Below are 25,620 nucleotides of genomic sequence, written 5' to 3' on the forward strand. Positions count from 1 at the left end.
ACCTAAGATTAAATTATATTTCAGAGGAAAAACCAAGCTTGAAAAATTATTCCTGGCATTAGTCTCTGAAGCTGCAGAAGAATTAGACCCTGGAGAAAACAAACAAACAAAACAATAGAACCTGGTCTCTGAGAGAAAAAAAAAAAAGAACTGAGAAAATGGGACAGGGGCTGGAGACAACCTATTTGGTCTCAAAGGACAAGCTGGCTACAGAGATATCTAAGTGCCAGAAGGTGGTGTATCAGGAACTGCATTAGTTTATACAGATTTCAATTATCAAGAAAGATGGTATCAGATAGGCAACAATTAACAAGCTAAAAGAACACTAAGTTGCCTTCATCTTCAGCATGCCCCAAAGAGAGAGGGAAAAAGTTTTCAAACCTGATTTATAAGATGTTAATACAAATCACAGTCCAGGCCTCCTAAACTTGGCATGGATCATACATTAAACACACATTTCTTTGCTTCTATAGGCCTCAAATGAACCTTCTTGCCAAATATCAGCTTGGTAAGTTTGATAAAATCTTATGAAAAATGGCAGGCTTTCAGACCCCTGGGCTCTCTCTTTGCTTTGAAGGAGTATTACAAAGAGCAGTTTCCAAGTAAAGACAAGTGGTGCTATAAAATATCACTCAGTACTGTGGGAGGGAGCAGGGCAGACAGGTAGCTCAGAAAGGAACACTGAAGTCCGAGTTTCAGCATAACGCTTCGCTTAGCAAAAGCAACTTCTGCTCACACTGTCCCCATATGCAGCTCACCTAGGAGAGGGCTCTCTGGATTTTTTTTTCACAGCTTTCTGTTAAATCTCAGATACAAAGTTGAAACTAAAAAGGTCTTTTAAGATAAGCTAACATCTGTCAAGAAGGCAATTTCTCATCACCTGGCTATCATCCAGCCCCTCACACTTCACACTTCATACTTCTTCTCATCACCAGCCCCTCACACTCATGCTAATTAAAGTCACCACTACTTGGAACAAAAACGACCACCCTAAGAAACTGATCCAGAGAATCAGAAGTAAACAATGGGTCTCTTACAGTTCTAAGATAATAGACATGTCATAAACCAGCCAATGACATATAATAGAGGTTAACTAAAAATATTTTAGGTAATTTCAGTACCTTAGAATTAATATTTCCAAGGTTAACTGAAGAAACCAGGAACCAATTTGTATATAAAATACAACTTCGGGGCTCATGTCTGTAACCCCAGCACTTTGGGAGGCTGAGGCGGTGGATCACTTGAGGCTAGGAGTTCAAGACCAGTCTGGCCAATATGGTGAAACCCCATCTCTACTAAAAACACAAAAATTAGGACCAGGCACGGTGGCTCATGCCTGTAATCCCAGCATTTCAGGAGGCTAAGGCAGCCTGGCCAACATGGTGAAACCCCGTCTCTACTACAAATACAAAAAAAAAAAAAAAAAAATTAGCTGGGCGTGGTGGCAGAGGCCTGTAATCCCAGCTACTCAGGAGGCTGAGGCAGAAGAATTGCTTGAATCTGGGAGGCGGAGGCTGCAGTGAGCCGAGATTATGCCACTGCACTCTAGCCTGGGCAACAAAAACTCCGTCTCAAAAAAAAAAATTAAAGCTTAAAAAAAAAATACAACTTCACACACATAACATCACAAATATAACTGAAAAACAATACATCCAAATATTAATGGTAGTTATAGTATTATCAAGAGGGAATAGCTGGTTTTTATTTTCATATACTTTGTAACTTTAGAGTAAATAGGAATATGCATACATTGTTTATTTACTACATAAACAAAAAAGCTGTTTTGCTTTTTTTAAAAGGTCATTTTATAAAATGCAGAAAATAATGTTTAATATTCTCCTGCCTCTTCCTGAGCTCAGAATGACATAGTCATCCGCACATTTGCCCAAGCAAAAACCGGGATGTCATCCTTGGTCCTTTCCTATTCCTTACTTCCCACATTCATCAATTTCAAGTCTCTTACAACCATAACAACCCTTCCAATTCTATCCCCATGGCCACCATCCTCACACAGGCTTGTAAGGTGGCCTCACTGCAACCGTCTTCAGGACTGTCCCTCCCCACCTCTCCACAACGTGGCTCTCTAGCCCACATCTCCTCCTCTACTAGGCAGACCTCCCGAAGCAGCACTCCACACTGAGAGTGCTTTTTCACCTGCCCACTAGTTGATTCTATCTACTTTTGACATGCGGAAGGGATCTAAGATCCAAAGCATGGACAGGCACTTGCTGTCCATGTTGCTGTAGTGATCAAAATACAATAAGCACTTCTAAGAGGAAGATGAAAGAGACCTTTCTCATGATGAAAAGGTTAGGGGCAAGCTGATTTATTCTGCCTCTCCTGACAGTGTTCCCCAAAGGGGCAGAAACTTGAAGAAAACTATGTAACGCTGGTCTGAGAGCAGCATTCTTGTGATCTATACAGCTCTCAATCAATGAACACCTCTGAGACATGCCACCAGGCAATTCAAGGATGAATCGTCTGCAAGTAATGCCTACCAGATTAGACTTCTCTCACATTATCCCAGAATCCCAAAGAGCCCCAACTACTAGAAAGGGAGCCTGGCACAGGTAATGCAGGTGCCATCATCTCTCCCGTGGGCTGCCACAGCCTGTGCTCGTTGCGTCCAGATTAGACCTTGTTTAATGCATTCCCCTGTGGCAGCAAAAGTAATCTTTTCGGAACACAGGTCTGATCCTATCACTCCCCCGCTTACAACTCTGTCAGGACTCCCTGCCCTACATCCCCACAGCTGGCTCACAAGACCCCTCCTAACCTGGCTTTCTAGCTGCCCCCACAGGCTCAAATGCTCAGCCATGGGAGGTACTTGCTCCCTCAGCTCTGCACCCACTCTACTGTCAAGATCCGATCCCAGGTCTACTGTCCAACCTGGGAAAGTCGACTGAAAAGGAAAAAAAAAAACCCTTCTCCCATTGGGCACCTCACTCCACCCTACCCCTTCACCCAGTCTACGCAGCTATCCTCCGGTCCCTCCTTCAAAGTCTCTCCCTCTGGGAAGTTTTCCCTGAGCGCCAACCATACGTCTCATCAGCTCCCGGGCCCTCAGTGGGTACAGGGTCTCTCCTACATGCTCCCACCACAGTACCCTGGTAGCATTCCTCACACTGAATGGCAACTGCCTACTTTCTTGTTGGATTCCCAACAGTAACTCCTCAAAGTGAAGGGCAGTACCCTGGATGATGTAATACTGCCAGCATACAGCATCGTTCCTGACACACAGTTGATGTAGTCCATAATATTTATTACAAGTGAATACAAGGAAAGATGGATAAGTTGATAGGAATATAAATGCAGTATCTGCAAGAGTCCAGGGGAAAAGGAACAAATGGTAACTTAGGAAAACCGAAATGCTTCCTGTTTGAACGGCCTTCATTTCACTACCAACCAAACGAAATATCTCTAAGCGCTTTCAACAACACGTCAGTATCCCAAAACCACAGTCAACAGCAAGCAGCAGGCTTTTTTTGTGTGTGAGAATACATAACTGAGCAATTTTAAAAGGACTATCATAGACAGGAAGAATTTTCATACTTGGAAGATGATAGTGGTTACAGAGAGTTCACCTCCCTCAGATTCTGATCTTCAGTACCCCTCACTCTACTCTCTTCTCAAATCTCAGGTAAGGGAGATGTCTGCTGAGTATAAAGTAATCTAATGCCAACTTTATACTATGTGTTTTTCTGCTTATGAAATCGTATTTCCTTGTTTCGTTTCTACTATAAACTTAAAGGGAAGGGTGGGGAGCTTCTGGCTATTTAAGAGAAGAATTATTTAAGGAGGGAAAAAAAAGGTTTTTTTTTTTTGCAAACTACATGTCACCCCTGATCAGAATGATCTACGATAATTTTGAGATGACTTGAAGAGTAATAGACTTTTTAGAATTAGACTTCTGGATCACTAACAGCTGAAAGTTTAAGATTCTGAAATACTTGGAAACAAAAAATAAATGTAAATCAGAAGAATAAATACTAATTTAAATGTCCATTTTAACATGATATGAAACAGTTCCCATAAAAGAATGTTTGAGCATGAATTGACTGGCTCCAGAAAGCAAATTCAACCCACAGGTGAGTCCACTGTGTCTAATGTACACAGCCACATGTAGACCCAGGTTCCTCAATACATCCAATTTAAAAAGTATCTTTGGCAGGGAGTGGTGGCTCACACCTGTAATCCCAGCACTTTGGGAGGCCCAGGCAGGAGGATCACTTGAGGTCATGAGTTCAAGACCACCCCAGCCAACATGGCAAAACCCCCATCTCTACTAAAAATACAAAAATTAGCCGGGTGTAGTAGCGCGCACCTGTAATCCCAGCTACAGGAGGCTGAGGTAGGAGAATCACTTGAACCCAGGAGGCAGAGGTTGCAGTGGGCTGAGGCTGCGCCACTGCACCCCAGCATCGGTGATCACCAGACTCGGTCTCAAAAAATTAAATAAATAATAAAAAGTATCTTTGCTTGTCCTATTTTTACTGAAACTCCTCTTTGTATTACTTACTGGAATGTAATAGATGCCCATCTTGGGGGTTTCATTGGCCGTCAGAAGCATGCCTAAGAAGAAACACAATGAAAAAGGTCAACGCACAGGAAAAAGAAAGCACCCTTTTCTACTTGCTTTCCATTCTGAAATGCCTGAGGAACTTCTGTTAGTCAGTGAACCAAAGTATAGCATTTCCCACAAAATGCCACAGCAAATTCCTAACTTTTGCAAAACAAATTCAAATTTTCCAGAACAAATTTGCTTTGCTTTTGCAAAGCAAATTCCTAACTTTTACAAAACTGACTGCAAAACAAAATGTCTACATTTTGTTATCATCTACACCAGAAAGTCCTAGAGGGACTCTAACAGCCCTGACTACAGCACAGTCACTCCCTCACAGGGAACCATCACAGACTGAACCAACAGGGTGGTTAATAATTGAGTCTCCTTGGGATCAGCATATAAGAAAGCAAAACTGAAGAAAGAGATAACTTTCCATCATTCAATAAAGGATTCTCTATAACCCCAGGACCAACCTATAATACATTATTTGGTACGAAACTACTTAGTATCAAAGTATTCAAATGTCTCAGTTTTGTTCCCTTTTCTCTGCCATTTTTGCAACATACTCCTTCCCCAAGTGTTTTGAAGCAGCTCCAACATGGCAATATGCAAACATCAAAACTCCTCAGATCCCTTGCTCCAGACCGCTGCACTTTAAATAACATTGAAACCAGCAAGCCTTTGACCAGTCCTTCAAAATCATCTAGGCACTTTCACATATATTATCTTAGTGAACATGCAACAACCCTCTAAAAGAAGATATATCATCAGCCCTATTTTATTGATCAGAAAAATAAAGCTCAGAGGGACTGATGCCCCAGTCGTGAGAGAATGTTAAAGCTAAAGTCAAACTCAAGAGCTCCTGTTTTTAAATAAAGACTTCTACAGATCAGCCAAGTAATAATTCATTTTTAAAATCTATTTGTAAGATACAAGAGGAATCCACAGAGGGAAGACATTTAGATTATCAGATCACATAATGATAAATGAATATACCAAATGTTAAGGGCAATGATTAGATTCTGTTTTTAAAAATATTTTTTGCTGCCTTTCCTTTTATTAACACAAAAGTTTGTAAAAGTGGTGATATTTGACTCTATTACAGAAATGAGATGCTAAGTGAACAGAGTCAATTACCACTCAAGCAGGAACTCAATACTATCTTTTTTTTTGTTTGTTTTTTTTGAGACAGAGTCTTGCTCTATCGCCCAGGCTGGAGTGCAGTGGTGCAATCTCGGCTCACTGCAAGCTCTACCTCCTGGGTTCACGTCATTCTCCTGCCTCAGCCTCCCAAGTAGCTGGGACTACAGGCGCCCACCACCACGCCCAGCTAATCTTTTGTATTTTTAGTAGAGAGGGGGTTTCACCGTGTTAGCCAGGACAGTCTCGATCTCCTGACCTCATGATCCGCCCGCCTTGGCCTCCCAATGTGCTGGGATTACAGGCATGAGCCACCGCACCCGGCCTCAACACTATCTTACCAAAACCACGTCTTGCCTATAAATCAGAAGTGTGAGCTAGCCCTGAACTGGGAGCAACAGGTCACCAAAAATATATGCACACAAAACACACAGACAGACACACACACCGTGTAAAAACATCTAAAAGCACCTAATGAAGTCTAAAAAAGCAAGAATAATGTCTAAATTAAACCAAAACAAAATCGGAGCTGTTTTTCATAGCCTGTAACTCCTGTAGAATCTTTCATCTTAGCACTTTTTCTGGCCTTCCAAACAACGTTCACTGAGGTCATGATGGACGGAAACAGCCTCTACTGATTGTGCTTCCTAGGTCTCCACTAACAGCACTGCTGAAAGATCTCCAGGAGCCTTTGGATATAATTAAGGAAGTTCTGGAGACAGAAGCCACATCTTTACAACCAAAAGGATGGTTCCTTCTAAAGACCTCTCCTAAGCCTTCTCCACTGGCTCAACCCTGAACACTCAACAATGAAATACAACACCACCTACCAAACAAACCACAGAAAGGGCTCTAATGTAATTACACAAAAAAAATTCAGACTGGACACAGCTAGACTGTTTTCTAAAATGGAGGAGGATCTCACATAACCACATATGGCTAATGATACAAGCAGGTCTACCACCAAACTCAAGTGAGGAGGGTCAGGGCTGAAAGCAATTATGAATGAGAAAAAGAACATCATAGAGCCCAAATGAGCAGCTTCTAACAAGCAGAAACAGAAAAATAAACCCATGAAAGAAAGTCTTAGTTCAGCAGAAATTAAGATGATCAAGGCAGGAGAAGAGAAGGGCATGAGCACCACGCCAGGCAAGTCACATTCTCAGCAAGTTACCTCCCTTGCTCAGGGCCACCACATAGCTAGTAAGTAGAGCCGCTGACAGTCTACCAATTCCAAGGCTGCATAACATGGGACTCTGACATTTCATCAACTGAGATAAAATTAAAAGACCTCTTGCATGATCAAGTAAGAAACCATTAAAAGAAAGTCAGTATAAATACCACATGGCAACGTGAAAGGTGTGTTTAATATAATGTCAAACTGAAAAGCAAAAGATAACCGTAAGTACAGTGTGAGGACAACTTAAAACATACGAACACAGGATTAATATAGTTTCACCCATGAAGACAGTAATAGTACATAATAGTACATGTAAAGAGACTGTGGCATTGAGGACTTTTTTCCTTTAAATTTATTTTAATGTAGTTTATCCACAATAAAACTATACATTTTTAAAGGAAGGAAAAGATGGCACCTAGAGTCAAAAGAACACATTTCCAATATGAACCAGTACACTATAGTGTATAGTATGCAGTGCACTGTACACTGTAATAATACAATAAAAGAGAATTTGACAAAATAGTGCCCTCCCCAGAAACATGCATGAATCAGTACTCATCTGCGTGTGCTCTGGGGACTAAAGGACTCGCCGAAGCTCACGACACAAACACAGTGCTCTACAGCTGCTCAAAGTGTGTCCCCAGGGACAGACTGCAAACTGTTACCAGGCCAGGACATAAGTGCAGAAATTGAAAAGAAGCATTTAGAAGCCTGCAATTCAACACTGCAGTGACAACCAAATGTGTGATCATTTTCCTAGTAATTCATTTGTATTGTCTTTCACAGACATCAATGTGCAGTGGATTAGAAACTTCGAAACAAAACAAAAAACCAAAATCCTGGTCCTTCACCACACATGTTGGGAAGCGCTGTGCAAAAACATATGGCATCAGTCACTGCTTTGAACAGCTTAGAGGAGACAGGCTATGCACACAGAACTGTGCCAAAGGGGACTGCCAGGGGCGCTCCTGCCCTATATAGTACCTCAGATGAAAGTATGGGGCATTTGAGTTTACTATACAAGGCACCAAAGATATTTATAGATGGCTTCAACAGTTTTCCATGTATTTAGAGGGCACTGACGGAATAAAAGCCTATTTCACATTTATCAGTACAGGCAGTCTCCAACAGTCCTGTAAGGCAGGTAAGAATTCTGAGGTTGGGTAATTTCTACCACTATTAAGCCTGAATTGGGTCTTTCTTGAGCCCAGTGCCCATGTTCTTTTCTCTCTACCAATGGTTCTGAAACCACCGATGCTGATTCCACAGGTCTGGAGTGGGACTCAAGACACACGTATGCTTTACAAACTCCCCGTGTCGTGAATCTGATGCACACCCAAGTCATAGAGCCGTGCTGTCTCTTCAAGTGCCCTGACCGGCATGGAGCAGCTGCTCACTGTACAGGTGGCCGATGAGCCATAGGAGCAGGGCCCTGAACAAGGCAGGAAGGCGGAACCATTTCCCAATATACTGAGCAGCCTTGGTATAAGAAAAATATTACAAAACCATAATCATGATTATGCTTCAATTACTCCAAAATGAGTAAGTGAAAAGAAAAAAGAAAGACAGTTTCAGCTTTTCTAAACTATGATTAAGCCCACAATGATTAAGCACCAGACACAAAGAGTAGAGCGGAAGGAAAAGGTGTGAGAAAGCAAGGAAAAGCGGAGCACATGCACCCGCCACACTCAGATCCAAGCCACAAAGAAGGGGCCCCTACGGGTCTTGTTCTGCCTGCTCTCTTATGAAATAAATTATTTGGCTAGCTTTTCTACTCTTGATTAACCTCTTACGAGTTATTAGACAGTAACAGTCATTCCTTTGTCCAAAACATCACGCTTAAAATTGCTGGTTTGCAAGAAACTGTGCTTTGTAATGATGACATCACTTAACAATGGGATCAAACTTAGCCCTCTCTGATACTGCGACGATCTGGAGACCCCAGCAGCCTGCACATTACTCTTGCCCCAAATTTAATCTAAACGTAATTAAGTCTTTAGACTTAACTTCTATTTTAGAAAAAATACAGGGTAGAGGATCAAGTTAAACAACATCATGAGAAAAAAAAAATCATATAAATCGAGGATGAGGGATATTCCGAGACCACTGGCCTGATCTTTGCAAAGTCAACATCATGGAGAAGAAACGAAAAAGATGTGGGGGACTATTCTGGATTGACAGAGACTAAAGATATACAACAGCTAAATGTAACACACAACCTCAATTATATCCTGGTTCAAAAAAACACAAAAAACAACAACAAAAAAACCACACCTAACTAAAAAAGGGCATATGGGGAACAATTAGGAAAACCTGAAAATGGACTGGATGTAAGACAATATTAGAAAAGGGCTGCCATTTTTATTAGGCACAATAAGGGACCTAATAATTTCAGTGATTTTCAGAAGATCAATGCCACCCTCGGTGCAGGTGAGTGCCACCATGTCTGCAGCTGACTTTGGAGTGATTCCACAAAGAAACCAGAACAACCACAGAAGCACAGAGATAAATAAATAAATTATGGTGAAGATAACAATAACAAAACATTGAGGAGAGAATATAAAGATGTTCATTCTACCAGTTTTTTTTTGTTTGTTTGTTTGTTTTTGAGACAGAGTCTTGCTCTGTCGCCCAGGCTGGAGAGCAGTGGCATGATCTCGGCTCACTGCAACCTCCGCCTCCTGGTTTCAAGCAATTCTCCTGTCTCAGCCTCCTGAGTAGCTGGGATTACAGGCACCTGCCACCACGCTCAGCTAAGTTTGTATTTCTGGTAGAGATGGGGTTTTCACCATGTTGGCCAGGCTAGTCTCAAACTCCTGACCTCAAGTGATCTGCATGCCTCAGCCTCCCAAAGTACTAGGACTACAGGCATGAGCCACTGTGCCTGGCCTGAAATTCTTCATAATTAAATACTGTGGATAAAGTGACCTTTTTTGTTTATATTAGTAATATGGACCAGGGGTCAGCAAACTGTCTCTGTAAAGGGCCAGGCAGTAAACACTTTAGGCTTTGCAGCCCACCTGGTCACTGTTAAAACTACTCACCTCTGCCACGGTGCCGCAAAAGCCACATGGACAATGTATAAATGAGCAAGGGTGGCTGTGTTCACGTAAAACTTTATGCTGAAAGACACTGAAATCTGAATTTCAGTCACAAAAATTTGAATTTCCATGTCATAAAATATTACTCTTCTTAGATTTTTTTTCCCAACCATTTAAAAATGTAAAACCCATTCTTAATTCAAAGGCTGCAAATTACCAAGTGGGGGACTGGATTTGGCCTATAGGTCAGTTTGACAAATAGACTTTTTAAAATGCTACTCATTAAGAATGTTTTCTGACCAGATTGTCAAACATTTCTTCATAAATATTACTTTAATAAGTAACTATTAAAATCACTGTGCTATAAATGCTTCTACAATTAAAATGTTATCAACATAATTATTTTCTTTAGGTCTTGCTTTGTCACCCAGGCAGGAGTAAAGTTAGTTTCACGATCACAGCTCACTATAAACTCAAACTCCTGGGCTCAAGTGATCCTCCTGCTTCAGCCCTCAGAGTATCTGGGACTACAGGCGTGTGCCACTGCTTCCTGCTAATTTTTTTTATTTTTAGTAGATACAGGGTCTTGCTGTGTTGACAAGGCTGGTCTTGAACTCCTGGCCTCAAGTGATCCTCCTGCCTCAGGATTATAGGCATGATGGGATTATAGGCGGAAGCCACTGTGCTAGGCCATAATAATCTTCATTAAATAAGTGTTCTAGGTGTTTTTCCCAGAGAGAAACACTTTTAAATTTCATTTAAAAGCATGCTTATTGTTACAATTTTTATGCCACTTTAAATGACAAGTCATTTAAATTTTTATTGTTAAGAACAGGGGAGAGCCCGGCGTGATGGTGCACATCTGTAGTCTCAGCTACTCAGGAGGCCTAGACAGCATTGCTTGAGCCCAGGGGTTCAAGGCTGCAGGGAGCTATAATTGTGCCACTACACTCCAGCTTAGGTGACAAAGTGAAACCCTGTCTCTGAAAAAATAAATAAATACAGACCAGGCGAAAAAAATAAAATCAGTATTCCACAGATGTGTGGTTGAATTATCAGCACCCTCTCAATCCATTTTAAGTCTCTTCCTCGGCAGTCACCTGGGTAACAACACGCACTGCTAACATCAGCCTCCCTCCTCTCCTTGTCCTTGTGATTCCAACCACTGTCATCAGTGATGGAATTTCAAGAATGGGTTCCTCAATAGTCTGAGCCTGAGTATTTCTCAGAAAGAGGCTTCTTTGCCAAGCAGTCACACCCTTTGTGGGTTAACAGATCTTTACAGCCATTAAAGGTGGGGGAAGAGAAGCACAAAAACTGACCTGAGAAATCAAGTTGCCCACAAGTCCACTCTCCAGCCCTGCCTCCTGCAGAAGCTGTTTAGGCACACAGCCTGCGGGGGCCAACAGATTGGCACTAATTTCAGCAGGTGTCTCTTTGGGCTTCTATATTCTTGGTTACAATGGAAAAACTGAGGCAGCCTACCAGCCTCAACAATCCCCGCTACACTGGGCCAGGCACAAGCACTATTAAACCTTACCAGCATCCTCAAGGGTTGAAGCTCTCCCAGTTTAGACCAGCACTGTCCAATGGAAAGAGCATGTGAACCACATACGTGATTTTAAAATTTTTAGTAGCCACATTTTAAAAAATGGTAAAATCAATTTTAATATATTTTACTAATCCAACATGTCTAAAATATTTTCATTTCAACATGTAATTAATAGAAAATTATTAATGATCTATTTTACATCCTTTTTTCATAGAATGTCTTTTAAATCCAATGTATATTTTACACTTACAGTACATGTCAATGCCCACGAGCGGCTAGTGGCTACCAAACTGTATAGCCCAAGGTGAGACTCTTTCTCCCCCCACTCTCTGTGCCCTTCGAACTGTCACTCCCCCAGTCGCACTATCCCTGCTCATCACCCTTGCCCCAACCCCAGCTCCACCCGGTTTACTCACTTACCTACTTAGCCCAGACCCCAGTGTAGGTCATTTCAATACTCTAACTAGGAACCAGCATCCTCAGCGCAATCTATTCCTGAACTCACCAGAATTTCACTTTACTCCCATGATTATAATAAAATTCTCTCAACTATCACAGATGAAATGCAAATGATAAAGTCCAGGGTTTCTCATCTTTCTTGGGAGAGCAGTGTGCAATTAGAAACAGCATGGGCGGCTGGGTGCGGTGACTCACGCCTGTAATCCCATCACTTAGGGAGGCTGAGACGGGCAGATCACGAGGTCAGGAGTTCGAGACCAGCCTGACCAACATGGTGAAACCCTGTCTCTACTGAAAATACAAATATCAGCCGGGCGTGGTGGCATGCGCCTGTAATCCCAGCTACTCAGGAGGCTGAGGCAGGAGAATCGCTTGAATCCGGGAGGGGGAGGTTGCAGTGAGCTGAGATCGCGCCATTGCACTCCAGCCTGGGGGACAGAGGGAGACTCCGTCTCAAAAAAGAAAAAAGAAAAAAGAAAAAACAGCATGGGCACCAGAATCAGGAAGGCTGGGTTCTAACTGAGGCTCTGCCACACACCAGCTGGGTGACCAACCCTGAATGAATTACCCAATTTTTCTAACCCCTTAAGAGGTAAGAAAAAAACAGAAAGAAAAAAGAAAAATAAAAGCCATGGACCACTGACTACACAGTCACAGAAGATTAAATAAGTTTGTATTACAGCATCCATCATCCAGATTGATAACAGCAGCATGCAATCAATTTTAGTTCTTTCCTTTCTGCCCCAACTTCTGTAATCCTTAGTCGTTGTTAAGCAATGCCCACTAAATCTCTCCCATACTTCAAAAACTGTGGGGCCTGGCACTGTCATTCTGTCCATTCCCGCCCAGTTTCTCAGCTGGCTCCTCCCCCTCATTCTCCCAAATGAACCAGCTCCTGCTCACTTCTTATCTCACTCCCAGCTTTCCCTATCAGTAATCTCATTCACTCCCACCACTTCTGGAACAATCGCAAAACTTTCTATCTACAGACCTGCTTACCCCAAGACCACATTTTCTACTGGACGCCAGGCATGCCTCCCAAGCACAAGTCTGCGGATTAGTTTAGGGCTTGCTGCCTAAGAATCCATCAGGAAGTATGTTAAAAATACACATTTCTGGCCAGGTACGGTGGCTCACATCTGTAATCTCAGTATTTTGGGAAGCGGAGGCAGGCGGATCACTTGAGGTCAGGAGTTTAAGACCAGCCTGGCCAACATGGTGAAACCCCGTTTCTACTAAAAATACAAAAATCAGCCAGGCGTGGTGGTGCGTGCCTGTAGTCCCACCTACTCGGGAGACTGAGGCATGAGAATTGCTTGAACCCAGAAGAGGTTGCAATGAGCAGAGATCGTGCCACTGCACTCCAGCCTGGGTGAGAGCGAGACTCCAACTCACAAAAAAAAAAAAAAAAAAAAAAAAAAACACATTTCTAAGCCCTCTCCATAGACACTATGAGTGAGTATACCTAGTATAAGGTCAAGGGAGCTGTACCTTTAAAGCTGTGCAGACGATTTTGATGGGAAGCCAGATAGTGCCAGATACTGCCACTGTCCTGTCACCTCCTAATCCTCACACGTTAGAAAAAGAAGCCATAATCTTTCCGAACTTGCTCTCTCACCTGTGCTCCCCATCTCAGCTCAGAATATCAGTTACTTCCGAGGCACTTTTGTTCAAAACCAATCTACCCTTTGCACAGTGGGTAGACCTGCCTCTGAAAGCACAGTCGGAACAGGTCCTCTCTGACCGCACATGCAGCCCAAGACATTTAGCACATCATGCCCAGCCCTCCACCACCCGCCACGCTCTGCCTCCCACTTCAGCCTTCCCAGGGCCACCACAGCTCAGGCACAGGACACTCCTCCCCACCCCAACCGAGCCCTCTGTGCCCATCCTTTTTGGTCATCTTGGACTGCTCTCCCATGAGAATCACCTCAGCCCCCCAACTCCACCTAACCAAATCTCACTAGGCACTCCAGCTCAACACAAAGCAAAATCTTCTCACTGCTCTGCTCTCAGTGGTCAGGGTAAAAGCTCTCTCTCTCCAGCAAGCAGTCAAAATACTCTTTGCACAAATGTGATAGGATTTCTCACGCTCTGCCTTACTTCCCTCTATCAGGATGATCTGGGTACCTCTGTCCTCAGAGTAGAAACTATTCTCATTTTTCTCCTATACTCTGAAATTCTTCACAGATTTGCCTTGAATGCACTGTTAAATTCTGAAACCTAACATGTAAATTGCTGAATGGCACACAACTTAGAATTGACAAAACCTATGGCTTCATGAGCCATCTGTGTATTATCAGGCAATCTAGCTTTCTCCAAATCTCTGCCCTCAATTTCCACACACTATTACTAATCACATAAAAGAGCTAAAGAGCACACTAAAATAGCACTTCACCTGCCTCCTACCTGTATGCTGTTACCACTTTCCACTAATAGCTGGGCGGACTGAGCACTGAGTCATTAAGAGTGCCATTTTCTGAATCATCCACACCACTTCCTGCTCTTAATTCTTCTAAGTAAGTTAAATATCCAAGAATTGTGCTGACAAAGCCAAATTCTATCTTAAGAAATAAAATGGGTTTAAAACCTAAAAAAGTATAGCCTTTTTATTTGTCTCACTGAATGTTCACTACAGAATGCATACCTGAGTTGGGGTAGAGACAAACATCATTAAGGTCATGCTCTGGCTCCAAGGAAGTAAATATTTTTCCCTAAAAATAGCAAGCAGAAACGAATTATTAAAAGTTAAAAAACAACAACTTTGGCAATGTCAAACTGAAGCTGTAACTCAACCATCTACTCCTATGTAAATAAATGAAATGGCCTAATTCAAATACAAAATTTAAATTCTTAAAAATCTTAGAGAATTTATCTTATCAATTTATCAAAAAATCTCATTTTATAGATGAAGAAACAAGCCTAGGGAGGAGAAGTGACCTGTCCAAAAAAAAGAAAAATTACAACATTTTAAAGATAATGTCAACATGGCAGGAAAAGATGAAGTTTGAATTATGCATCAACTTAAAAAAAAACCTCTCATAATCTGTGAAGTGTACCCAGCTCAACTTGTACTGAAGGAAATCAGAAGACCACTGGGAGCGGTGGCTCACACCTGGAATACCAGCACTTTGGGAGGCTGAGGCATGTAGATCACTTGAGGTCAGGAGTTTAATACCAGCCTGACCAACATGGTGAAACCCTGACTCTACAAAAATACAAAAATTAGCCGGCCGTTGTGGCCTGCACCTATAATCCCAGCTACCAGGGAGGCTGAGGCAGAACTGCTTGAACCCAGAAGGCGGAGACTGTAGTCAGCCAAGATAGCACCACTGCATTCCAGCCTGGGGCGACAGAGTGAGATTCCGTCCAAAAAAAAGAAAGAAAGGAAGAAAAGAAAGAAAGGAAGGAAGAAAGAAAGGAAACAAAAGAAAGAAAAGAAGGGAAAGAAAAGAAAGGAAAGGAAAGGAAAGAAAAGAAAAAAGAAAAGAAAAGGAAAGAAAAGAAACCAATCAGAAGAGAGAGATGGCCAGCATGGAAAATGAGGACAACACTGCCATGCCTGCACCGCAAGGTTTCAAGGAGGATCAAGTGAGACAATGGATATGAAATACAAAATGAAATCCTACAAATACTTAAGTGTTAGTTACTATGTAGTTAGGGCTAAACCATTTCTATTTTAAGTGTCGGGGGAAAAGTGTTTTATCTTTTAAAAATTAAGAGAAGGAAAGTAAAAGAAAAAGATGCTAAGAAGGTGGGTGTGGAAAAAGGTGATGAGAAAGATAAACAAGGTAAGCAAGTCAGGCAAAACCAAGCAATGTGGGTGTTAGTCAAGAGGAAGTCTTTAGTCATAAGAAACAAAAAAAAAAATGCCAAAATAAAATTTACTGTAGCAATTACAGTGTGATGATTTCAAGAAATGATGTTGAAAATTTCTGCCAGCTCTTGCATTTGTAACTCATTATGAGAAGTCTGACACTAGGATGGACTGAGTGCCCACGGCGAAAAAGAGCAGTGTTAGAGCACAGACAAGATGGTTTGTGTCCGATGAAGAACACAGCCAAGTCCTAACCCAAGACCAACAGTGAAACTCACACAGCTACCTCCTGTTCTTCTCAAGTTCCCACTGAAAGAGGAAGGAAAAGAGGGAAAACCAGGAAGCAAAGGGAAAGGAATTATAATGGCACGGAACAATAACAAAAAGGTGTCAAAGGTGACAATAATCCACACGATGGAAACTATGCAGCAGTTAAAGGGTCTGGAAAGATACATCCAGATTGCTAACAGTCTTTCCCTTTGGTTGGATGAAAGCCAGGTCAAGGATAAATAACTTCTACTTTACCAGTGTTTTATGAATTTTTAAGAATAAACATATGCATTTGTAGTATTAAAAATAAATATTGTTTTAATGTCAATTAGTTTGAATTGCCAGAAAAAGAGCAGAGAAAGTTCTGGTCTAAGATCATGAATCTTCCTTAAAAAAGCCCTCAAAATCCTTCAAACTCAAAGCCAGCAAAGCAGACAGCACAGACACTTCCTGGGCAATCATCAGGGCAATTCTTCCAAGAATTTAGGAAGACTGAAAGCCTGTCTTTTTCTTTATGTTCTTCTCTGTAACATAAACAAAGTCACCAGAACCTATGAATTAGGTGAGGGCCTCAGGGATGTAGAACACACCTCTGGCCTCCAGGACAGATCCAGAGAAAAAAGGAAAAGAAGCCAAGTAAGACCCATACTTCAGGAATTAACAAAACGAAATTTAAAAAACCAAAGTAACAGCCCAGAAAGCCAGAGACTCAACAGGCAGCTGAACTGTGAGGGGCTGTCTGTAGCATGTGTGCCTGAGCAAAGGCAGCCCCCACAGAATAGACGGGCACTTGCGCTTAGGCATGAACTGCTCAGGCTGGTGGACCGTCCACCCAACTTCATCACAAATAGGAATTTTTTAAAAGTTATCTGTTTTTAAACTAAAAATGCTAAGTTTCTAATGAATTAAATGCAAAGAACTCTTAAAAACATAGCTATACTGAATGCATTTTTCCCATTTATTTGATCAACTTTTTACTATTCTCTCAAAATACTTAGGTTTTAAAATGAAAAATGAAAAGCAGAAGACAGATTAAAACCAGCAATATAGGATTTTGTTACATTTCAAATGACATTTAGAGCCGGGAGGACCATCAAAATATTCTTAAGAAATATAGCTTTTAAGGCCAGGTGAGGTGGCTCACGCCTGTAATCCCAGCACTTTAGGAGGTCAAGGCAGGCAGATCATTTGAGGCCAGGAGTTCAAGACCAGACTGGCCAACATGACGAAACCCCGTCGCTACTAAAAATACAAAATTAGCTGGGCATGGTGGCGCACACCTGTAACCACAGCTACTCTGAGGCTAAGGCACGAGAATTACTTGAAACTGGGAGGCAGAGGTTACAGTGAGCTGAGATCACAGCACTGCACTCCAGCCTGGGCGACAGAGCAAAATTCTGTCTCAAAAAAAAAAAAAAAAAAAAAAGGAAAAGTATGAATTTGAGATATGTAATAATACCAACATGCATGGAAGGATAATTAGTAGCTCTTAAGACTTTTCATACGTCTGTGAGGGAATCTCAGTATCTAGGGGGATTCTCGGGTCATAGATCAACTTTTGTAAACCATGATTTTCTCTCTACATAATTTAACATCTAAAATGCATGCCAATTCTAGATAATCAGGAAAATGTCTTAACAGAAAGAAAGCAATCATGAGTATCTTATCTAAATATGGATATTATCTATCCAAAAGTAACTGACCTCCCACTAAGTTCCCAAATGTATGTTTGGTATCTCTTTCTCAATAACCCACATAAAAAAGGCAATGGAGAGGAAAGGATCATTCGGAACACCCGCAAATAAAGAAGTAATTTCAACCAAAAATACATACGGAGTTCTTATTCCACATCTTGACAATTCGAGAGTCAGCAGACAAAATCAGATCTAGTGAATCCTGGAAATGAACAGACTTAATGGGCAGCCCATACTGGTGATCTTTAACAAGCAATGGCTTATCAGATCGAAGGTCATATAATAAAACCTGAAAAAAAAATTATTTCTGTTTAAACAAACTAGACATTTTATCTTCAAAGGAAATATTTATAAGTGAGAATAATGGCAGCCATTTGCTTCATTACTTTGTTATGAACACAATGAACACCCTTACTCAAGGTGCTGAGATTTGAGATTCTTTCCAGAAAGATCTCTTAAATAATCCTTAGAGTATACATTTTATGAATTCAACCCCAAGAGTAATTTGTAAGAGCTACTGAACATACTAAGAAAGGAACAAAAAATGAAAGCCCGTAAGAATTTAATTTGTTCAACAAATACATACTGAAGGCCTATGTGCCAGGCAGTGTCATAGCAATAAACAAAAATGAAAGACATAATTAGGAACAGTCCTAGTAGATTCAAGACAGATGGTGGTGACAAGGCTGTGACTTCTTGGGAGAAGGGGAAATCTCTTTGGACCCCTGTCATTAGAGGCAAGGAAGCCTGGGAAAGCTCCCCTATGATTAAGTCCCAGGTGACAGATGCCCTCTAGCCCATGACGACAAAGAAAGTAAATCCTCCAAGGCAGGGTTTCAGACCTCTTGTAGGAGGCAAGTGTACAGCCTCTGCCTTGAAGGAAAGAAAGAAGTACTCCTCAGACTAGCACTGCTAATGCATGTTCTGCTGACCACTCATGGCATGTGCTGTAGTTAATGATGCTATGTTAAAAAAAAAAAAAGTTCCTAGAACACATAAATTTTGGAAATATTTATTAAACATATTTCTTGTCTGCAAGAATTCCTGAGAGCCTTCATTAAAAAAGTATTGAAACCCACAGTCAATCTTCAAGAGTAAAAGTCTGGCAGACTCCCAAGACTGTCTGACCACAGAATTCTGTTGCAAAGACTCTGAAAAATGCTGTTCCAAACCACTAACAAGAGAATATCTATGGCCAAGCCCGGTGGCTCACGCCTGTAATCCCCACACTTTGTGAGGCCAAGGGTGGGGGGGATCGCCTGAGCCCAGGAGTTCAAGACCAGCTTGGGCAACACAGTGGGACCCTGTCTCTACAAAAAGTCAAAAAATTAGCCAGGTGTGGTGGTGCAGGCCTATCCCACTGCAGCTCTAAGTCCACAGCACCGCAGACTGACCAAGGCAAGAGTCAAGATTTCTCAAGGTGTGGAAGAATCCAGCATTCTGGCATACCCTCTGGTCTGGCTAAAATAGTATGATCTCATTTTCTGTTCCTGCAGTGTATTTCTAATGACACATACACACACCACTGAAATACCAACTTACATGTGAAGTTTCCAAATTAAACATATTTACCTGCCCTGTGGTTGTTCCAACTGCCATGGTCAAGGCACCATTAAATTTCAAAGCAGAGATTGTTGGTAAACTGTTTATCCTGAAAAGCAAAATATTCATGCTTCATGAATATACAGCCAAACCTCCTTCCAAGTAACAAGTTCATTATTAATCTTCACTTCAAATCTAATGGGGGCAAATCACATTTCTAGCTTTCTGTTTAAAAGGTAACTGCAGCCTGGTAAGATGACTTACACCTGTAATCCCAGCACTTTGGGAGGCTGAGGTGGGAGGATTTCTTGAGGCCAAGAATTCAAGACCAGCTTGGTAACACAGTGAGACACCATCTCTACAAAAAATTTAAAAAAAAAAAAAAAATAGCCAGTTGTGGTGGCACACACCTGTTGTCCCAGCTACTTGGGTGGCTGAGGCAAGAGACTGCTCGAGCCTGGGAGGTCAAGGCTGCAGTGAGCTGTGACCATTCCACTGCACTCCAACTGGGACAACAGAGCAAGACCCTGTCTCAAAAATAGTAAGTAAATGGTTAATTGTATTCAAACTTCCATAATCAAAATAAAATTATACTTTATGTACAAAATGTAATCTACTTCTTTCTTCCATTTTAATTAAGCCAGAATAAGGTATTTATAGAAACATCCTCTTTTATACTTAAGAAGAAATAGTTTTGTTTGAACATGGGTATACCATTTCCACTTTAAAATTAGCCAAGTTCAGCTAAAATAAAAGACTAATCCTCAAATGTGGACCCTACAGCCTCTGAAAGTACCAAAGACAGAGTGAATGCTATGGCCACGACTCTAGAATATGCTTCTCACATACCAACCAAGCCAATCAGCACCAAAAGCAATGATCTCCAGTGGAAAGAGTGCTAGGCGATGAGTCAGAAGTGGACAATATTGCTATCAATCCTATCGTCCACATGCCCTTGGCCCAGGACCTACAGTCCTGGCTGTTGGCTGTCGGCATCATCAGGTCTCTTCTGCCACCTAGAGCTTGAGCCTGTAACTGCGCTGGGGCACCTGTGGGAACCTCGAAGCCTCATATGCACAGCAACTTTAGTCACTCACTCTTCAAAGTATACTTAATCATTTCTTTCAGTATAGTGATATATTTCTCTACTTATTCCTTTGTCATTTTCTTCATATTTTTTTTTGGAGACAGGGCTTCACTCCCGTCGCCCAGGCTGGAGTGCAGTGCAATGATCTCGGCTCACTGGAACTTCCACATTCCGGTTCAAGCAATTCTCCTGCTTCAGCCTCCCAAGTAGCTGGGACTACAGATGTGCACCACCACTCCCAGCTAATTTTTGTATTTTTTTGTAGAGATGGGTTTTCACCATGTTGCCCAGGCTGGTATTGAACTCCTGACCTCAAGTGATCTGCCCGCCTTGGCCTCCCAAAGCACTGGGATTACAGGTGTGAGCCACCACACCTGGCCCATATATGTTCTTATCGAGTTTTACAATTTTTGTTGTTATTAGAATGTTTTTCCATTTATAACCTTTCTAACTGGATAGTACTAATAAATAACAAGGTCATTGATTTTTGAACATTTTACAACCAATTTATTTAACTGTTATATTAGTTCTTATAGATTTTCAGTTATTCTCCTGAGTTTCTCAGGCGCAGAAACTTACGTCATCTGGAAATGACAGCCTGCTTCCCCTATCCAACACTTACACTTACTGCCTTCTCATATTGTATTGGTTCCACCTAGAAGTGACAGCTTATAAGGTTTTAGGGAAAACAAACAAAAAAAAACCAATGCATTAAAAAAAAAAAAAAAAAAAAAGTAAAATTACCTAAAACCAAATCAGAAAAAAAACCCTAGTTTTAACACTCAGGTATATATCCAGCCTTCTTCCTATGACTATGTTTGTGTTCACTGTTTTTCTGATAACAATGTGGTAACACTTTACTTATTTATTTGTTTGTTTGTGATGGAGTTTCGCTCTTGTTGCCCAGGCTGGAGTGCAATGGCATGATCTCGGCTCACTGCAACCTCTGCCTCCTGGGTTCAAGCGATTCTCCTGCCTCAGCCTCCCAAGTACTTGGGATTACAGGCATACGCCACCACGCCCAGCTAATTTTGTATTTTTAGTAGAGACAGGCTTTCTCCGTGTTGGTCAGGCTGGTCTCAAACTCCCGACCTCAGGTAATCCACCTGCCTCAGCCTCCCAAAGTGCTGGGATTACAGGCATGAGCCACCGTGCCCAGCCTATCTATTTATTTATTTATTTTTGAGATGGAGTCTCGCTCTGTTGCCCAGGCTGGAGTACAGTGGGGCGATCTCGGCTCACTGCAACCTCCGCCTCCCAGGTTCGGGCGATTCTCCCGCCTCAGCCTCCTGAGTACTTGGGATTACAGGCATGCGCCACCACTCTCGGCTAATTTTGTATTTTTAGTAGAGACAGGGTTTCACCATGTTGGCCAGGCTGGTCTTGAACTCCTAACCTCAGGTGGTCCTCCAGCTTCGGCCTTTCAAAGTGCTGGGATTACAGGCGTGAGCCACCATGCCTGGTCTATATTAGTTCTTATAGATTTTCAGTTACTCTCCTGAGTTTCTCAGGCAGAGAAACTTATATCATCTGCAAATAATGACAGCCTGCTTCCCCTATCCAACACTTACTGCTTTCTCATACTGTATTGGCTCCACCTAGAAGTGACAGCTTCTAAGGTTTGTAGGGAAAACAAAAACAAAAAAGCTAAGCATTAAAAAAAAATTAAAAAATTAAATTACCTAAAACCAAATCAGACAAAAAAAAAAAAAACCCTAGTTTTAACATTCTGGTATACACCCAGCCCTCTTCCTATGACTATACTTGTGTTCACTGTTTTTCTGATAATAATGTGGTAACACTCTATAGGCAACAGTATGGCTCCCTTTTCCATTGACAGGAGCATTTGGACCACCTTTTCCTAGTAATAAATATGCTTCTGCAACATAATTCCTAAAGGCTGAATAACATGTATGCCATTGATGAATATTTTTTTCATCTGTAAAATAAATACAATAACAGTGCCTATAGCAAAGGGCTGTCATATTAAATAAGTTAATATATGTAAAGAACTTAGACCCAGAACCTGGCAAATAGAAAGCACTATCTGTCAGCTATTATTTCTACTAAGCTTTATTTAATCAATATCCTCAGGCTCTTTCTAAGCTTATTATTAACAGTGCTGTGATGGACGTCCCAGGCTGAGGAGAGTGAGCAATGTATGCTCTGGGCATGCAGGCAGACATTTAACCTGAGGTTATGTTTTCTATAGGGCAATGTAGCAATGTACCAAAAACCTTCAAAACATGTATGCTATTTAATCCAGAAATTCAGGTTCTAGGTATCTTTTCTCAGGAAATAATCATAAAACTGTAAATGGATGTATAATAGTGAAAACTCTTCTGATTGTTTTAAATGTAGGAATTAGGCAAACAGGAACAAGAAAATATTAAAAAAACACTTGCTTCCCTCCACCTGAGAATTCAAAGCACACCTCTGTGGACTTTGTGGTGGACTCCCGGTTCTATCACTAGATTCTACAAAAGTGGAATATAAATTCCTGTAGTGTAATTGTTTTAATAAAATCGTACAGCAACTAAAGAAATAAGGCCTTCTGTATAGTATTTGGGAAAGAAATTCTATCGGGCTGACTCACTAGTGAGCTTTTACAGGAGAGGATCTTTATGAAAAACAATCACGGAAAGTACAATTGCAGATACACTGTAGCAATTTATTTCAATTTAACATGGATACACCACTTAAATTAAAAGTTGATGAACATTTACATTGCAAATTAATTTCTACTTACTCTGAATCTGCTGTGACACTGTTTAAGGCGCAGTCTAACAGGCCAACTCTGTTTCGAGTTCTTGGGTCCCAGCACTCCACTCTACCCTAAGCAAATGAAAAACAATTTTAAATAAAAGCTGTAGAAGGCCGGGCATGGTGGCTCATGCCTGTAATCCCAGCACTTTGGGAGGCCGAGGTGGGCTGATCACCTGAGGCCAGGAGTTTGAGTCCAGTCTGACCAACATGGCAAAACCCCGTTTCTACTAAAAATACAAAAAATTAGCCGGGTATGTGGTGCACGCCTGTAATCCAGCTACTTGGGAGGCTAAGGCAGAAGAACTGCTTGAATCCGGGAGGTGGAGGTTGCAGTGAGCCGAGATTGTGCCACTGCACACCAGTCTGAGCGACAGAGCATAACTCTGTCTCAAAAAAAAAAAAAAAAAAAAAGCTGCTAAGAAATCCTTAAAACACATACAAAAATAAACCATATTAACATTGTTCATTTCGTAGAAAAAGTCCTTATTTTTAAGAAATCCATTTTAAAGTATCTAGGGAAGAAATATAATGTCTGTAACTTATTTTCAAAAGGTTCAAAAAACATTTTTAATACATGTACATTTTTATAGGAAAAGAAAATGCAAAATATATATGTTATCACTAAACTTTTACAAAGATGTGAACTTTTTAAAAATAAAAAGCTGGGGAAAATTTTTTTTTAATGAAAAGAAGAATCCCAGCCAGGCGCGGTAGCCATGCCTGTAATCCCAGCACTTTGGGAGGCCAAGATGGGCGGATCACGAGGTCAGGAGATCGAGACCATCCTGGCTAACACAGTGAAACCCTGTCTCTACTAAAAAATACAAAAAATTAGCCAGGCATGGTGGTGGGCGCTTGTAGTCCCAGCTACCTGGGAGGCGGAGGCAAGAGAACGGCATGAACCCGGGAGGCTGGAGCTTGCAGTGAGCCGAGATCGCGCCACTGCACTCCAGCCTGGGTGACAAAGCAAGACTCCGTTTCAAAAAAAAAAAAAAAAAACAAAATTAGCCAGGCATAGTGGCGCATGCCCATACTCCCAACTACTAGGAGGCTGAAGCAGGAGAATTGCTTGAACCCGGGAGGCAGAGGTTGCAATGAGCCGAGTGTAAAAATCCCAAAAAAAACCAGAACAGGCTGGGCATGGTGGCTCATGCCTGTAATCCCAGCACTTTGGAAGGCCGAGGTAGGTGGATCACCCGAGGTCAGGAGTTCGATACCAGCCTGGCCAATGGTGAAACCCCATCTCTACCAAAAATACGAAAATTAGCTGGGCATGGTGGCAGGTGCTTGTAACCCCAGCTACTCGGAAGCCTGAGGCAAGAGAATCGCTTGAACCTGGGAGGCGGACATTGCAGTGAGGCGAGTGCAGCCTGGGAAACAAAGCAAGACTCCGTCTCAAAAAAAACAGAATGGAGAAACTGTAGCACGTCCATTTAAACTGAATATTAGCCATTACAAAGAATGATGTGAATATACATGTACTAGAATTGTGTCCACAAAGAAGCAATTTATTTTTTTAAATGAGGGGTTGTTGTTTGTGTGTTTGAGACAAGGTCTTGTTCAGTCGCTCAGCTGGAGTGCAGAGCACAATCACAGCGTACTGCAGCCTCCACCTTGTGGGCTCAATCCATCCTCTCACCTCAGCTTCCCCAGTAGCTGCATCTATGGTATGCACCACGCCTGTCTAATTTTTGGATTTTTGGTAAAGAGGTGTCGCCATGTTGCCCAAGCTGGTCTCGAACTCCTAGACTCAAGCGTTGCACCCACTCGCACTTCCAAAGAGCTGGGATGACAGACGTGAGCCACCACACCCAGCCAACATTTATGTTTTTAAAAAAATGCTTGTACAAACAAAAACCTGAGAGGACACAGAGCAAATTATTAACAGTGTTTACTTAAGGAAACAGGAATAGGACAGGGCAGAAGGGAATTACACTTCTCACTTTGTATTCTTGTCTATCATTTGATTTTGTAATGATAAAACAAAAACATAAACAAAGATGTTTTAAGATTGTTTAATATATTAACTACCTTAAAAGCAAAACTTTGAATATACTTATGAGGTTCTGACCTCATTAATCTTTTAATATTATTACAAGTATGTATGTTGCAAAGATGAATAAAGGAAGGGAAACCTTTTTAAACTACAGCAGGTAATTCCAAATGGTCTAGTCTTCTATGTCTTCTCAAAATGAGTTAATAAACTTTATGGAGATAAAAAAGAAAAGCTGCATTCCAAAAACAAAATGGGTATGCAGGTTAACTTCCAGCGTAAATACAAAATGTATTTTTAAGCACACTGATTTTCTATTACCTAAATTTGAACATTTCCATTGCCAAACCTCCACTCTTAGGCACTTCAAAAAGCACAAAATGGAAACATTTAGTTTGACAACAATATTACGATAACTAAGAACTAAAGAAGAAACTAAAATCTGAGATACAATATCAAAATCAATGTAAAATGAATTTGTTAAGCCTGATCTGACTATGCTTATGAAACTGCAA

General features: G+C 41.4%; 1 protein-coding gene across 4 annotated transcripts in view; it reads right to left on the reverse strand.

The window, feature by feature from the left end:
* The window catches only part of NOL10 (nucleolar protein 10), a 129,896-nt gene that overhangs the window by 79,632 nt on the left and 24,644 nt on the right, over positions 1-25,620 (reverse strand). For all 4 annotated transcript variants that reach the window (XR_009209263.1, XR_009209264.1, XR_009209262.1 and 1 more), the window contains exons 9-13: positions 23,096-23,181; positions 19,290-19,368; positions 17,857-18,006; positions 14,584-14,650; positions 4,520-4,572 (exon numbers count right to left, since the gene is read on the reverse strand). Coding sequence is in view for 1 of the 4 variants with exons in the window: in XM_032172206.2 (XP_032028097.1) it covers positions 4,520-4,572; positions 14,584-14,650; positions 17,857-18,006; positions 19,290-19,368; positions 23,096-23,181 (435 nt within the window). In the remaining 3 variants the exon portion in view is untranslated. The remainder of the gene's footprint in view (positions 1-4,519; positions 4,573-14,583; positions 14,651-17,856; positions 18,007-19,289; positions 19,369-23,095; positions 23,182-25,620) is intronic.

The sequence above is a fragment of the Hylobates moloch genome, unplaced genomic scaffold, assembly GCF_009828535.3.
Source record: "Hylobates moloch isolate HMO894 unplaced genomic scaffold, HMol_V3 SCAFFOLD_13, whole genome shotgun sequence".
Lineage (NCBI taxonomy): Eukaryota > Metazoa > Chordata > Mammalia > Primates > Hylobatidae > Hylobates > Hylobates moloch.